This window comes from Pristis pectinata, chromosome 23 (genome assembly GCF_009764475.1).
Source record: "Pristis pectinata isolate sPriPec2 chromosome 23, sPriPec2.1.pri, whole genome shotgun sequence".
Taxonomy (NCBI): domain Eukaryota; kingdom Metazoa; phylum Chordata; class Chondrichthyes; order Rhinopristiformes; family Pristidae; genus Pristis; species Pristis pectinata.
In genome coordinates, this window is record NC_067427.1 from 15,242,380 (window position 1) to 15,258,212 (window position 15,833).

Sequence of the window (15,833 nt, forward strand, 5' to 3'; positions counted from 1 at the left end):
ACAGCATAAGTCTCCTAATTTTTGCTATGTTCCCAGTTGCATGTGAATTGAGAAACTGATATCCACTCGTGATGTATTGCCATTTAGTGACATTACTTTCTAATTGAATTGGTCTTTATAGCTCCCAGTCCATTATAATTTGATAGATTACACAAGATTGGTTGTATTCCTCTTATCAATTAAAGTATTGTACAGCCTCATTTTGATTCAGCAGGTCTGAGAGGGACAAACCCTTCTTTGACATCTTGCAGAAGTGTTCATTCAGAACCACACTTGTTATCTGTCTGTAGAATGAGTACCAGCAGACAGATGATCTCAGAATTTTCTGAGATTAGTTTCAATTTGATGAGTTGCCATGTGTAATTACAGCTTATTGCATCAGTTAGTAGACCACTGATGGAAGTCTTTCATTGTGAAAAAAAACCCTTGCAGTTTTCTGGTCATAAGAAATAATGGAATTCAGCATTGAAATGAGCTTAAATTCCAGAATAATTAAAATAATTTTTGGTTAAATAAGGTTCTAGATTTCTTTAAAATTGTTAATCATTCAGTATAATTGGTAGTTAATTAACTGCACAGTATCTGATAAAGGAAGATTTGAAATTTTAAGTGCCATATTCTAGAAACATTGAACACCAGCATTTTGTGGTGCAGTGAGAAACATCACCAGGAGTTTCAAGGTAGAGTTCAGGGAGGAGGAGCAGTGTATTGTGGATTTTGGAGAGGTTATTCTCAGTAAAGTAGAAAGGTGTTGGGAAAAATTCCAGAGATTAAAGATGAAGCTATTAAAGGTTCGGACCAGTTTTATAGGGGTGATTAGATGAAGTAGGAGGTTAGCTGCACTCAAGGCCAGATTTTTGGCTCCCAGCAGATAGAGGAGAAATAGAGCTCGAAGATGTAGTTGAATAAAATAGATACAGGAGCTTTGGAGGCCTTTGCATTTGGTTACATTACATTGTAGGAAGAAAATGTAAAGGAGATGAAAGAAGTGTTAGTAATAGACAGGAAGTGCCTCGGCTAAGATAGAATAATGAAAGTTTCACTTGAGGTTAAGCGAGTGACAAAGAAAAATGATGATGTAGACTGCATGTTGGATTCAAAATGTCAATGGCTTGGGCATTCCCAATAGTCATCTGGAGGAAGTGGTTGCTTACTCACTGCTTAATGTTGTGCAGATTGTTTGTTATTAGGTTGAGGGACCTAATGGTTGGATTAGTTTGTGACTGTGATCTGAGCCATTGGAGATGCATAGAAGTCTATTCATCACGACAAGCAGACCTTCTCCTGGAGGTTCTCTTGGCAAAGTCTCCCATACTCAAAGTACATCACAGTTTTGTACCCTTAAAATCAAAGGTAACAGCAGGTGATTCAATACCACTTCAATAGTTACAATGACATTGTCAGTCTCAAAATACTGAAGTAAACAATGCTTCCTTTGAGTTACAGTGGGACACACCTCCTTGTTGGGACAAAGTAATTCACACAGATGGTCTAAAGCTTCTGAGGACAGAGATCCCAGATACACAAATATCCCAACTATTGATCAATCAAATATTGCCTATGACCATGTTTGATGTGCTAAAGTGACAATATCAGTCTGGTCTGCGAGCTTCCTTGAACTCAGACACAATGGTGCAAAATAACTTAGCCATTGTTGCCTGGTTTGATGCAGGCCAATTAACAAACCCTCTTTGCCTTAGTTTTGGCTGATGCATACAGGAACATCTCATGGTCACTTTGCAAGCCATATCTCTTGAGCAGGCAGGCCCATTCTGTGGGCCAGCAGCCTGTGCTCTGCAGACAGTACTGTTTATTTACAAAGATGTTCTTTTAACTTCAAACTGCTTACTGCTTGCAATTTACATTAATAACTGAAGATTGGTTCTCATTTGAATTAATATCTGCTATATTCACATAATTCCATAACTCCTGAATCCCGAACAGACACACAAGTTAACAGACTGCATATGGAAGCTAATCATATCCCTTTAGCTGAGGAACAGGAAGGACCAAGATTTGACCATTTCTGAAACTATAAACTCATAGAGCTGTACAGCATGGAAACAGGTCCTCTGGCTCAACTCATCCATGTCGACCCAGTTGCCTAACTGAGCTAGTCCCATTTGCCTGCATTTGGCCCATATCCCTCTAAACCTTTCTTGTGCATGTATCTATCCAAGTGTCTTTTAAATGTTGTATTTGTATCTGACAAGAGAGGCATCGCAGGAGATCTGCATTTGGATATGTGTTGGTATATTTTCAAGGTTAAACCCAATGGAGCTGCATGTTGAAGGGGGTTGGTGTGTTTGATGGGAGGAAGAGATTGTAGAGAGATTGAGGACGACACAAAAGAACAGCATGCTCTGGAACAGTGAGGAATCCAGTGTAGTGTCCCAAGTTCTGCAGAAATGAGAGCACTTATAGTTAAACATTTGCTAACGTATTGAGCATTTCAGATCTTGTGAATGTTGACTTAAGCAGTGATTTTTTTTGTTCTAGCTTGTGGTTAACATTTATTGAACTGCCATCATCTGCATTAATTCACTTTTTCCAGTCCTCTTCCTTTCTCAAATGACATGCAAGGCTTTCAAGAGGATCATTGTTGCTGCTTGCCTGTGGCCTGACCTTATTAAAAGAAGTTTAAGGAATGAGGCATGCTGAATGGAACCACTCATTTGAATTCTTAACTAGCAGAGCTTCTGAGCTCTACGCCTGTTCCATCACCAAGACCACCTCTGTAACAATGCTGTTCCTCAGCTGCCTGTTGCTGAAATTCTTACCCAAGCTTTTATTATCACTAGACTCTACTATTGCAATGTTAGCCTGGCCTCCACTGTTACAAACAAAGGATCACACATTACTACACACAGTGATACTATCCTAACTCAGACCATTCCATGAATTCTGCACTCCCATATTGGCTCCCTGTCCTGAAAAGGCTTCACTTTGAAGTCAGTATAATAATAATTCAATAACTTAAATCAGAATTATTAGAGTTTAATGTTAAGGTAATGCGCCCCATCTCTGAACCTCCTCTACCTGCATGGTCTGTTGAAATCTCTGCACTCCTCCAGATACTGGCCTGTGCATTTATTGTTCTGTTATGACCACTGTCATAACAGTCTTACAGCATGGAAACAGCCCTTCAGCCCAACTCATCCATGCCAACCAAGATGTCCATTTAAGTTATTCCCATTTGGCCCATATCCCTCTAAACCCTTAATATTCATGTACCAGTCCAAGTGTTTTTTAAATGTTATTGCAGCTGCCTCAACCACTTCCTCTGGCAACTCATTCCACATGCTCACCACCTTCTATATCAAGAAGGTGCCCCTTGGGTCCCTTTTTAAATCTTTCCCCTCTCAAACCTATGCCCTCTAGTTTTTGATTCCCTTTCCCTGGGAAAAAGACTATGCATTCACCCTATCTATGCCCCTCATGATTTTATACACTTCCATTGCACAGGCTAAAAATTCTAGAATTACTTCTCTATATCTCTATGTTTTCACCTTATGAAGCCTCTTAAAACCTTTATGTTCTAATATTTCTATGTAAAACTGTTTAAGTTTCTGTGAAGTACCTTGGAATACTTATCCACACTGAAGGTATGGTTAAATCTAAATTGTGGTGAAATGGGAATTCTGATGGAGCAGCTGTTGATGTTCTGTCTCCATATTTATTTCTTGCATTATGAGTATTATTTATCTTTGTCTGGTCTTTGCTTAATGATGTAAAAGGTCTCTATTTAGCTTTGCAGATTGCCTCAGAAATACTATCTGCCTAAGTAAAAAGAATTCAAAGTGGAAAAAATTAATTTGTAGAATGTAATTTGTTTTCACATTTGCTGGCAGTTGATTAATAATACATTTTTAGGCAAGTGAATGATGATCCGGAAACTTGTGCATTGGCATTGTGGATGACTTGTTAAACTAACCTTCATTTAAGTTCACTGGGGATCCCTGTCTGAGTCCACTTTTATGGATGAAGGCACAGAGGACTTTCACTGCAGTGCCCCTCATCACTGCGAATATTTGTACTTGGAATCTTCTCTGCACATTGACTGCTGTTGTCCTTTGATTTTCCATCCTGTTGAGTGTAATGTTTTTTTGATTGAAGATTAAATTCTGATAACTTCAAGGCATGGCCAATGTTGCTGAGTTCATTGTGCAGAAGGAATATTTAATTGGAGGAAAAGATTAATAATCACGTTATAGTCATCCAAGTATTAGCTGCCCTAATAGACCTCTCCATGTTATGAATTTGAAATGCAAAATAGTGCAGAAATTGGAAATGAAAAAATACAATGAAAATGCTGGAAATAGGTCAGGCAGCACTGGGGAGAGAGAAGCAAAGTGGTGTTTCAGGTCAGAGACCTTTCATCAGATTTCATGATTGAGTTCAACAGTAACGTCATTTGCAATACTGCTTGACCCATCTTTTGTTTCTTGTCCTATTAATCAACCTTTGCCTGCATTGTCATTCCTTTTGGTATATAAGCACTCCTGCCTTTCACCCTTCCACAGGCATTTCCTTTGTACTCCTTCCTCTCCTCTCCTTTCTCTGTCTTTCTATTCAGTTAAAACCCAACACATCATTAACCTTTCCTTGTCTTCAAGAAAGGAGACAGACCTAACATGTTAATATTAATCCTATCTTTCTCTTCACAGATGACACCTGACTTGAATACTTGGAGCATTTTTTGACTTTTTTTTATATAAAGTTTCCTTTGAAACTCTTGTAGGTGTTCCTGGCATTTAATACTCCCCCCAAAAAGTAGTTCTGTAATAAAATGGGAAATGAGTCACACACCATTTAACATTACAATCTGTTCTTTTTCCTGCAGTCCCACACTTGCTACCGTGGATTGTTTCTTCCTTCTGAAAACTTCTTTTTGCAATTTTTTTTTAAAAGCAATGGTTGACACCCCAACATTTTCTCCTGCCCAGGTCAGTGAAGCACGAGCACAGTACAATATTGGAAATGTTTTTCATGCCAAGGGGAAACAGCTGTCCTGGCTCTCAGCCCAGGAATCTGGAGACTTACCAAGTGAAGTGAAGGAAACTTTAGAGAAGGCCACCGAATACTATGAGTGAGTAACGCAGCATCTGAACATCCAGCCTGCAAATTATGTTCTTGAAAGGAATTAGCAGTAATTGAGACTGTTGTCCAAACTGTGTCTGACTATCAATGAAGAATGTGCCGTGCTTAAACAGCATTCCTCCTCACTTTGAAGATCCTTTTTGGATTTTGTGCTTCTACCCTGTTTCTATAAAAGTATTCTAATTACATTAGCAACACAATAAATGCATTCATTTCAGACACCATTGCACATTATCTATGTATCTACAGTTCAATGAAGTGAGCCCCAACAGTTTCTGAATCCAAGTAAATTGGAAGCAGTAAATGGTCCCAAAAGCATACCAGGATGCACCCCCCCCTTCAGAATCCAGCATACAGTGGAATAACCTTTGCCATCCTCCGGTACCAAACCTGTGGCCAGGGAGGATGCAAAGGTCATTGCTAACGCTCCAGCAATCTCTTCCCTCGCTTCCCATAGTAACCTGTGGTATATCCTGTCCGGTTCCAGGGACTTGTCTATCCTAATGCTTTTTAGTAGCTCCAACACTGCTTCTTTCTTCACCTCGACATGCTACAATTTGCCTATTTTACACTAACCTCACATTCATCTAAGTCCCTCTCCCTGGTGAACACTGAAGCAAAACATCCATTCAGGACCTCTCCTACCTCCTTCACCTCCAGACACATTTTCCCCCCTTATCTCTGAGCAGTCCCACCCTCGCCCTAGTCATCCTCTTGTTCCTCACATCTGTGTCGAATGCCTTAGGGTTTTCCTTAACCTTACTTGCCAAGTCCTTTTTGTGTCCCCTTCTAGCTCTCCTAAGTCCCTTCTTAAGCTCCTTCCTGGCTACCTTATAATTCTCAAGGGCCCTGCCTGATTTTTGCTTCCTAAACCTTAAATATGCTTCCTTTTTCCTCTTGACTAAACCTTCCACCTCTCTTGTTAACCATGGTTCCTTCACCCTTCCATCCTTTCCTTGTCTCAGTGGGATAAACATATCTAGAACCCCATGCAAGTGGTCCCTGAACAACCTTCACACTTCTGTGGTGCATTTACCAGAGAACATCTGTTCTCAATTTACGCTCCCAAGTTCCTGCCTAATACTGTCATAATTGGCCTTCTCCCAGTTAAATACTTTCTCATAATGTCTGCTCCTATCCTTGTCCATGGCTATGCTAAAGGTCAGGGAGTTGTGGTTACTATCCCTGAAATGCTCACCCACCAAGAGGTCTGTCACCTGACCAGGTTCATTGCCTAGTACCAGATCCAGCATGGCCTCTCCTCTAGTCAGCCTGTCCACATACTGTGTCAGGGATCTAACAAATTCTGCCCCATCTAAACCTTTTGCACTAAAGAAATGCCAATCAATATTAGGGAAGTTGAAGTCACCCATGACAATAACCCTGTTATTTTTGCACCTTTCCAAAATCTGCCTACTTATCTGCTCCTCAGTGTCCCAGTGGCTATTTGGGAGCCTATAGAATACTCCCAATAGTGATTGCTCCCTTCCTGTTTCTGACTTCCACCCATACTAAGATTAAGATATCTTTATTAGTCACATGTACATCGAAACACACAGCGAAATACACCTTTTGCATAGAGTGTTCTGGGGGCAGCCCGCAAGTGTCGCCATGCTTCCGGCACCAACATAGCATGCCCACAACTTCCTAACCCGTGCGTCTTTGGAATGTGGGAGGAAACTGGAGCACCCGGAGGAAACCCATGCAGACACAGGGAGAACATACAAACTCCTTACAGACAGTGGCCGGAATTGAACCCAGGTCGCTGGCGCTGTAAAGCGTTACGCTAACCGCTACACTACCATGCTTCAATAGACAACCCCTCTGTGATGACATCCCTTCCTACAGTTATGATACTTGATACTATCCCTGATTAGCAGTGCCATCACCACCACCCCCAACAGCTGTAGCAAACTTGTCTGCAAGGACATTGGTCCCCCTCGAGTTCAGGTGTAACCTGTCCCTTTTGTACAGGTGCCAAATTTTGTTGAATAAAACTCCCATGAACCACCTTGGGAAGTTTCAGTATGTTTAAAAAATGCTGTGGAAATTCAGATTGTTATTTTTATGGATAATGTTCAGAAGTACATGGAAACAATCGAATTTTAGACCTTAATAACATAATGAGCTATATTTTAGAAAACAGATTATTCAGACAGGCATTTGTGCAGCTGTACTTCAGAAGAATTCACTTAAAATGGAGGTGCAGTCAGTCATCCCAAGGATATGAAGGACATCATTTGAAGGCATCTGCTTTTTCTCCCTTCTTTCACTGCTCCAAACTCACTTATTTACTTGCATTTATTTTCTCCACCGGCATATTGCTGGGTGATAATTGGCAGTCCTGAAGTTTCCTAAAATTGAGGGAATGGAAGAGCAAGGGATTGTTCAAGCAAGGCCAATGAAAAACACTATGATGCTGGAGGAACTCAACAGGCCAGGCAGCATCCGTGGAGAAAAGCAGGCGGTCAACGTTTTGGGTCAGGACCCTTCTTCAGGACTGAAGATAGGAAAAAGGGGAAGCTCATATATAGGAGGGAAAAGCAGAGCAGTGATGGGTGGACAAAAGAGGGGAGGCAGGGTGGGCACAAGGTGGTGATAGGTAGATGCAGGTAAGAGACAGTGATAGGCAGGTGTGGCAGAGAAGGGAAGAGCAGATGACCCTATTCAATATAAAACCAAACAAATACACCTGGAAGCAATTCTAAGGCTTCAATCCATCTGGATTTAGACAACAATTATTAACGATTTGAAGTTCACGTTGGAGTTCTTGAGTCCCAAATTTATTAGTCTGTTTCAACAATTAATGTCATTTTGTGCTTGGTTTGAATATGAAGGATTCTTTAGTTTCACTTTGGGTTTCTGATGGTTTGTGATTCTCTTTTTTTTTCTTGTCTCATTCAGGATGAATCTTAAAATTGTCAAAGAATTAGGTGATCGAGCAGCTCAAGGCCGAGCCTATGGTAACCTCGGCAACACACATTACCTTTTAGGAAACTATAATGATGCCATCACATTCCACAAAGAGGTAAAAGACCAATTATCACATTTCACTGCATTGATTTGAAAAAAAGTTCTGATATGAAAATGCTGAATGGTTAAGCTGGCACACTTAAACATTTTCGAAGGATGGTTTCAGTAAGGAGTTTTTGTTTTGCACTCCACCACCTCATAATGTAAACCTCTAGCCATTGTCTTGCAGCAGTATGTTAGGTGCATTGTAGAGTGTCACCCACTGGGGATCAGGAAGGAGCCTAACACTTGTCTTTGTCAGAGTGCCCATCAGCATCACTGTGTCTCTGCTGACTTGGTGTATGTCAGGTAATAACTTGGAGCAGGGGTGGGTCTTGGGAAGACAACTCTGACAAAGAGTCAATTTAAAAGAAAGCAATTAATTTAACAGTAAATAAAATCAATTTATGCAGCAGAGTCTAGATAAACAGCATATTCAACAAACAGCCTGCTATCTATTTTCAAAAACAGTCTCTACGAACAATTGTACATAGAACACTTGACTGAAGCTTCAACTTGCATGCCAGAATGTTTTTCCAGCAAAATGCAATCAGTTGCCAGATACTTGGGTAATAAGTTCTTTGTTCAAATTTATTGCCAGTTGCTCATCACAATACATGATTGGTGGGTAAATTGCCCAATCACCTTATGTCTGGTTAGGACTGTTCATGTGAAGCTGATGTTTGTAAGAGTGTTTGGATTAAGGAATTATCCTAGTTAATAAATGGGTGGAGCTGGCTAGATGGTTGAATGCACACATGTGATGAATGATGAAGGCTATCTAGTATCTACACCGTGTGTTGAGTACTGACTCATTCAGCAGGAACCAACTCGAGCATGTTACTAATGTTGATTGTAGAGTCTTAGTAGTTAGAATACTGCCGATTAAAGAGCTGCAATGTACATCTACTTGGATTATTGTCAGAAGTTAAATTCATTACGTGAGTCATTTATGTCCAGAAAGCACATGCATATTAATAATAGACTTCCAGTATCGTTGCTGGATAACTGATTAATTTTTCATCTCTCAAGTGGTTACAGTGGAAATGGAAACATAAGCTCAAGGGTAATAAACTCAAAAAAAATGTAAAAAATAAAAAAACCTGAAATAACTGCTTTCTAAAGACGGACAATTGTTAGTACTGTGGAGGGCCAGGTCTTGGTTGCAAGTGCAGGATGAACTCTGATCCAAAGTTGGTAATCAATTTATTACTTATTATTATATTATTTGTTATTGTTTGGGGTGGCACGGTAGCATAGCGGTTAGCACGACGCTATTACAGCGCCAGCGATCGGGGTTCGATTCCTGTCGCTGTCTGTAAGGAGTTTGTACGTTCTCCCGTGTCTGCGTGGGTTTCCTCCAGGTGCTCCAGTTTCCTCCCACATTCCAAAGGCGCATGGGTAGGTTAATTTGGGTTTAAAATAGGCGGCGTGGACTTGTTGGGCCAGAAGGGCCTGTTACCATGCTGTAAATAAAATTTAAAAAAAAAATTTTTTATATTTAAAATGTACAGAGAAACAGTGGAAAAAACATTGTTTTGCATTGCACCCATGCAGATAATACAGGTAGTACATCGAGGTAGTACAGAGGGAAAAGCAACATCAGAATGCAGAATATAGTGTTACAGTTACAGAGAAAGTGCAGTGCAGGTAGACAATAAGGTGCAAGGGCAACAATGAGATAGATTGTGAGATCAAGAGTTCATCTTTATCATACAAGAGGTCCATTCAAGAGTCTTATAACAGCGGGATAGAAGCTGTCCTTGAACCTGGTGGTACGTGTTTTCAAGCATTTGTTTCTTCTGTCCAATGGGAGGGGGGAGAAGACAGAGTGACTGGGGTGGGAGGGGTCTGTGATTATGTTGGCTGCTTTTCCGAGGCAGCGGGAAGTGTAGACAAAGTCCATGGATGGGAGACTGGTTTTCATGATGGACTGAGCTGTGTTCATAACTCTCTGCAATTTCTTGCGGTCTTGGGCAGAGTGGTTGGCATACCAGACTGTGTTCCGTCTGGATAGGATGCTTCGTGGTGCATCTATAAAAATTAGAAAGGGTCAATGAGTTCATGCAGAATTTCCTTAGCCTTCTGAGGAAATAGAGGTAGTGGTGTGCTTTCTTGGCCATAGTGTTTATGGGATTGGACCAGGACAAGCTATTGGTGATATTTACACCTAGGAACTTGAAGCTTTCAACCATCTCTACCACAGGGTGTGCCATCTCAGGGTCATGTGCTCCGCCCCACTTCCTGAAGTCAGGGAAAGGTGGTTGTCCTGACACCATGCCATTGGGCTCTCTATCTCCTTCCTCCACTCCATCTCGTTGTTCTTTGAAATCTGGCCCATAACAGTGTTGTCATCTGCAAACGTACATAGAGCAGAATCTGGGTACACGTGAGTGTATAGGGAATAAAGTAAGGGGCTGAGGATGCAGCCTTGCGGGGCACCGATGTTGAGAATAATTGTGGCAGTGGTGTGGGTCAAGAAATCAAGGATCCAGTTACAGAGGGAAGTGCTGAGTCCTAGGTCTAGGAGTTTGGAGATGACTTTGTTTGGAATCATGATAATGAAGGCAGAGCTGTAGTTAGTAATCCTGTCGATCCAGCAATGGACTGTAATGTGGAAATACAAATGCTTGCCATCATGAAAGAAAGCAGATTTATCCTTGGGACCTTTAGCTGTATCCTAGCTGTTGGCTACAAAAAATGATGTTGATAGTCACGTGGAGAAACTGGAATTATTTTCCTCAGAACAAGGAGGCATTATGTATTATGTGAGATTTTGATGGAGCAAATGAAGAGAAGTTATTTCATTTGCCATGTGGATTGGTAACCTGAAGCTTAAAATAATTAGAAAAACAAGCAGATAACCCGAGAAGAATGCTTCTTCAGAGAACTAGTAAGATTTGGGACGCATCACCCAAAAGGACAGTGAAGTCAATTTCTATAGAAACTTAAAAAAGGCAATTAGACACATACTTGTGACCAATGTGTAGGGTGTTGGACAAAAGCCTAGGGTGTGGAGTAAAATCTACACAGCTCTTTGAAATTGGTTGTGTTGTGATGATGAGGAGTCTTGAGCTACAGGCTGGTCAATACCAGTCTTGAGCTACAGGCTGGTATTGACCATTTGGTAAGATGGGCAGATCATACACTTTGGGAGGTCTAATAATGATAGGACATAATGAATGGTATGGTCAAACAAGTATTGTGGAAGAGAGGGACTATGGTGTACAAGTCCAAGGATCCCTGAAGGTGACAGCACTTGTAGATAAAGTGGTGAAGAAGGCATGCAGGATACTTGCCTTCATTAATCAGGACATGAAATATAAGACTAAGGAGGTTGCATGCAACTTTATAAAATATGGTAGCTGGAGTACCATGTACTGTTCGGGTTATTGCAAGATAAGAAAGACACGGAGGGTGCAGAGGATATTTGCAAGATGTTGTTTGGGATGGAGTTTTTCGGTTATAAGGCAAGACTGGATAGGCTGGGCTTGTTTTCCTTGAACTGGAGAAGGCTGAGGAGGAACCTGATAGAAGTACAGTACACCGCCATGTTACGGAGGAGCTGTGTTCCTGGTAAACCATCCGTATTGTGATTTTCCGTAACACAAACCGTTGACAGAAACTTACAAAATTTGTTCCCTGTGCATTTTGTATTTATTTAATTATTTTTGTCACAGATTCCATAAGAGTGAATTTTTATTCCGTATCTCAGTTTTTGGTTGTGAATTCTGCAAGGGCAAGTTTCCATTACCTCAACTGTTGTAACGCAGAGGTACACCGTATACACAATTATGAGCAGCAGAGAAGTGGTAGATGTAGGGAACCTTCACCATAGCAATGGTGTCATAAACTAAAGGGCATTAGGTTTGTGTTCCTCTAACGTAGGAAACTGCCAAAGGATGCAGCGGGACATAGATCGGTTGCAGATGTAGGTGGAGAAATGGCAGATAGAGTTTAACCTGGCCAAATGTGAAGTGTTGCACTTTGGGAGATCAAATGTAAAGGGACAGTGCACTGTTAATGGCTAGACCCTTAACAGTATGGATGTGCAGAGGGATCGTGTGATCCAAGTCCATAGCTCCGTGGAAGTGGCTACACAGGTTGATAGGGTCATAGAGAAGGCATATGACATGCTTGCCTTCATTAGTCAAGGAATTGAGTTCAAGAGTCGGGAAGTTATGTTGCAACTTTATAAAACTCTAGTTAGGCTGCATCTGAAGTATTGCATTCAGCTCTGGTTGCCCCATTACAGGAAGGATGTGGAGGCTTTGGAGAGGGTGCAGAACCAGGATGTTGCCTGGATTAGAGAACATGTGCTATAAAGGAGAGGTTGGACAAACTTGGGTTGTTTTCTCTGGAGCGGTGGAGACTGAGGGGAAACCTGAGAGAAGTTTATAAAATGATGAGAGGCATAGATAGAGTAGATAGCCAGTACGTTTTTCCCAGGGTCAAAATGTCTAATACTGGAGAGCATGCATTTAAGGCGAGAGAGGAGAAGGGGATGTGTGGGGCAAGTTTTTTATACACACACAGCTGGGTGCCTGGAATGTGCTGCTAAGGGTGGTAGTGGAGGCAGATATGATAGATGTGTTTTAGACCCCCTTAGGCACATGAATATACAGAGAATGGAGGGATATGGACCACACGCGGGTGGAAGGGATTAGTTAAATTAGGCATCATTAGCTTAATTAGTTCAGCACAACATCGTGGGACAAAGGTCCTGTTTCTGTGCTGTACCATTCTAGATGCTACCTGACCTGCTGAGTTCCTTCAGCAGTTTGGTTTTTGAGTAAAAAGGATGGCTGTACATTTGGTCATATTGTATTTTTCCTTGAGTATTTGGACAGAGTGTCATATTTCAAAATGCTGTTGAAAGCAACTATTACAGTGTCTGCGGAAGCAATGATATTCTGAATCTAGTGTGGCTGTTGCAGACCATCTTCTGTAGGGGGCGCTGGTGTCAAATAAGTAGGTCAACAAAATAAACGTCTGCTGTTCTTAAAAACAGAGCTAAAGTCATGCAATCAAAGGATGGCACTGGTTTATTAGAAGTCCCTCAGTTTAAAAAAAAGTAAGTTAAAAATGATGTGAATTGCTTGACCATCTGGGAAGTTGTGAATTTTGAAATGATTTTCCAGTGAAGTTCAAAGTGATCAGTGGATATGATTTGACTTCTTATTCAATTTTTTTCCAGCGTCTTTCAATCGCAAAAGAATTTGGAGATAAAGCAGCTGAGAGAAGGGCCTACAGCAACCTGGGAAACGCGCACATATTTCTGGGCAAATTTGATGTGGCTGCTGAATATTACAAGTAAGATTCTGTTCTTTGGTTCATAAGGATAGGAGACAGCTCCTCAAACCTGTTCTACCATTTAGTATCAAAGGTGAGCTTCCACCTCAACTCCACTTTCTAGCATTAACTCCATGTCCTCAGATTTCCTTAGGAGTTCAGGACTAGGTTAAGAACAACCATATGATGTGGAATTTCTGCTTAGAGTGACTGCCAAGGATGGCAAAGGTATGCATTATCTTGATGCATTTTAATACAAAATTAAATGAGAGGATTGAACAGTGTGATGATTGTCAAATTATAATGAAATATTGGTGTGTAAACCATTATAAACTGTGGATTATTGACAGGATAAATGGCAGGTTTAATTATTTAAAAAGTGTGTATATGGTTAAATTTCTGTAATAATGTCACGCAACTTGGATAGATATTCTCCCCACACTTGGTAAATGTCTTTTGGGGCATGTTTTCTGCCCCATATTTACTCACATGAAATATTTGATTCTGTTGATGGTTTCTCTGTTTATTGGATTTGATTGTCAGGTGCGTGGTTCAATGAAGTCATGGCACAGTCTGTGCTGGTTGCTGGTGTATTTTTATAAAGTGTAGTTGGTAGAATTCTGATCCAGGAGTTATCTATTCCTGATGAAGCATAATTGTAAGGAATCCTCTCTCTTTGTATAATAACCATGCATTTGTATAGAGGCTTTTACCCCTGAAGATGTTTCAAATTACTTTGCAACCAATCAAGTTCTTAAGTGTAGTCACTGTTGTAGTGATAGTAACTCAGCAGGTAATGTATGTGTGAGATCCCTCCAACTACAATGTGATAAATAATCCATTATTTGGTGATAGGTGATGGTGGCTAAGGGATTAAACAGGACATCTGTCAGAACAACCAGAGCCATCATTTTCGCATTTTGTATCCTCTTGAGAGAGCTGATGGACCTTCACTTTAGCAACTCCTAACAGTGTAGCACTCTGGGATTGCAGTGAGAGTCATTATGAATTATGTGCTGAAGTCTTCAGTGTGAGAACTAAGCACATAACTTCCTCACTTAAGATAAGAATGCTACCCACTGATTCACAGTTGACATTAATCATTTTATGGCAGAGCTGTACAATTGTTTACTAAAGAACATTTCTGAACCAAGAATATTACTGATCCTGTGTCAGTCTCTGCCTCCTAATTACATTACTTCTGTCACCAACTCATTGCTACTTGGGTAAACAGATTGCATCACACAAATCTCTGAGTTGGAGAATCTGATGCTGAATCCTGAAGGCTGCAGCATGAGATGTTGTTCCTCGGGTTTGTGTTGGGCCTTACTGTAACTGTGCAGGAAGTTATGGACAGATCAAAGTGGGAGTGAGATGGAGAATTGAAGTGCTAGGCAACCAGAGGCTCAGGGTCACTCCTGTGGTATGAGCACAGATTCTGCAGAGAGCCATCACCCAATCTACGTTTGGTTTCTCCAGTGTAGGGGAGGCTCCATTGTGAACACCAAGTGCAGTACTCTAGATTAGAAGAGTGCATGTCAATCGCTGCATCGCTCAGAAAGACTCTTGGGTCCTTAGATGGTGGAAAGAGAAGAGATGAAGTGGCAGGTGTTGCATCTCCTGCAGTTGCATGGGAGAGTACCATAAGAGTGGGAGTGGTTGGTAGAATGGAAGAGTCAACCAGGGAATTGTGAAGGAATTGATTCCTTGAAATTCTGTAAGCGGAGGAGAATGTGTGTCACATGGTCGAATCATATTGGAGCAGGTGGAAATTACGAAGGATGATCAGTTGAATGCAAAAACTGGTGGGGTGGAAGGTAAGAACCAGGAGAACTCTTGGTTTGTATTCTGTCCAGGAGGAGAGGGGATGAGAACAGAGATGTAGGAAATAGATGAGATGCCATCAAGTCTCTGTCTATTATGGTAGAGGTTAAGCTGTGGATCAGAAGAAGGTCATTTCGGAGGAACTTGTGCAGAAAGTCTCATTGTCAGAGCAAATGCGACAGAGACAGAGGAACTGGGTGAATGGAAGGCAAGTGGGAGGAAGTATGGTCAAGATAGCTACGTGGCCCTATAATGGGTATTTGTACTCAAAATATCCCACGAGAAGGAGATGGAACGATTGCAGATGGGTAAGGGAAGAGTCGGAGATGGACCACATGAAGGTTAGACCAGTGTTTTATAAAGACCAAGCAGTTTCAGCTGCAACCACATGAGAGGCAAACCTTAATGGTGAAGAAATTAATGTATGAATACATATTAAGGTCTGTAGTTGAGTTATAACATGGGAGATCTAATTTAACAAATGCTTAGAGAGAGGGGTCTGAGCAAATTAGTACCTCACCTCGGCATTATGTGCTAGAATAAGGAAAGGAATTGTGAATACATTAGCTCTATTCAGCATCAGTTCCATCTGGTTAAAACTGTAT

The 15,833-nt window shown here is 41.0% G+C and overlaps 1 protein-coding gene across 1 annotated transcript in view; it reads left to right on the forward strand.

Moving 5' to 3' along the window:
* The window catches only part of LOC127582154 (G-protein-signaling modulator 1-like), a 182,524-nt gene that overhangs the window by 79,993 nt on the left and 86,698 nt on the right, over nucleotides 1-15,833 (forward strand). Inside the window, exons 5-7 of the mRNA XM_052037204.1 lie at nucleotides 4,947-5,089; nucleotides 8,005-8,128; nucleotides 13,310-13,425. Of these exons, the coding sequence (XP_051893164.1) occupies nucleotides 4,947-5,089; nucleotides 8,005-8,128; nucleotides 13,310-13,425 (383 nt within the window). The remainder of the gene's footprint in view (nucleotides 1-4,946; nucleotides 5,090-8,004; nucleotides 8,129-13,309; nucleotides 13,426-15,833) is intronic.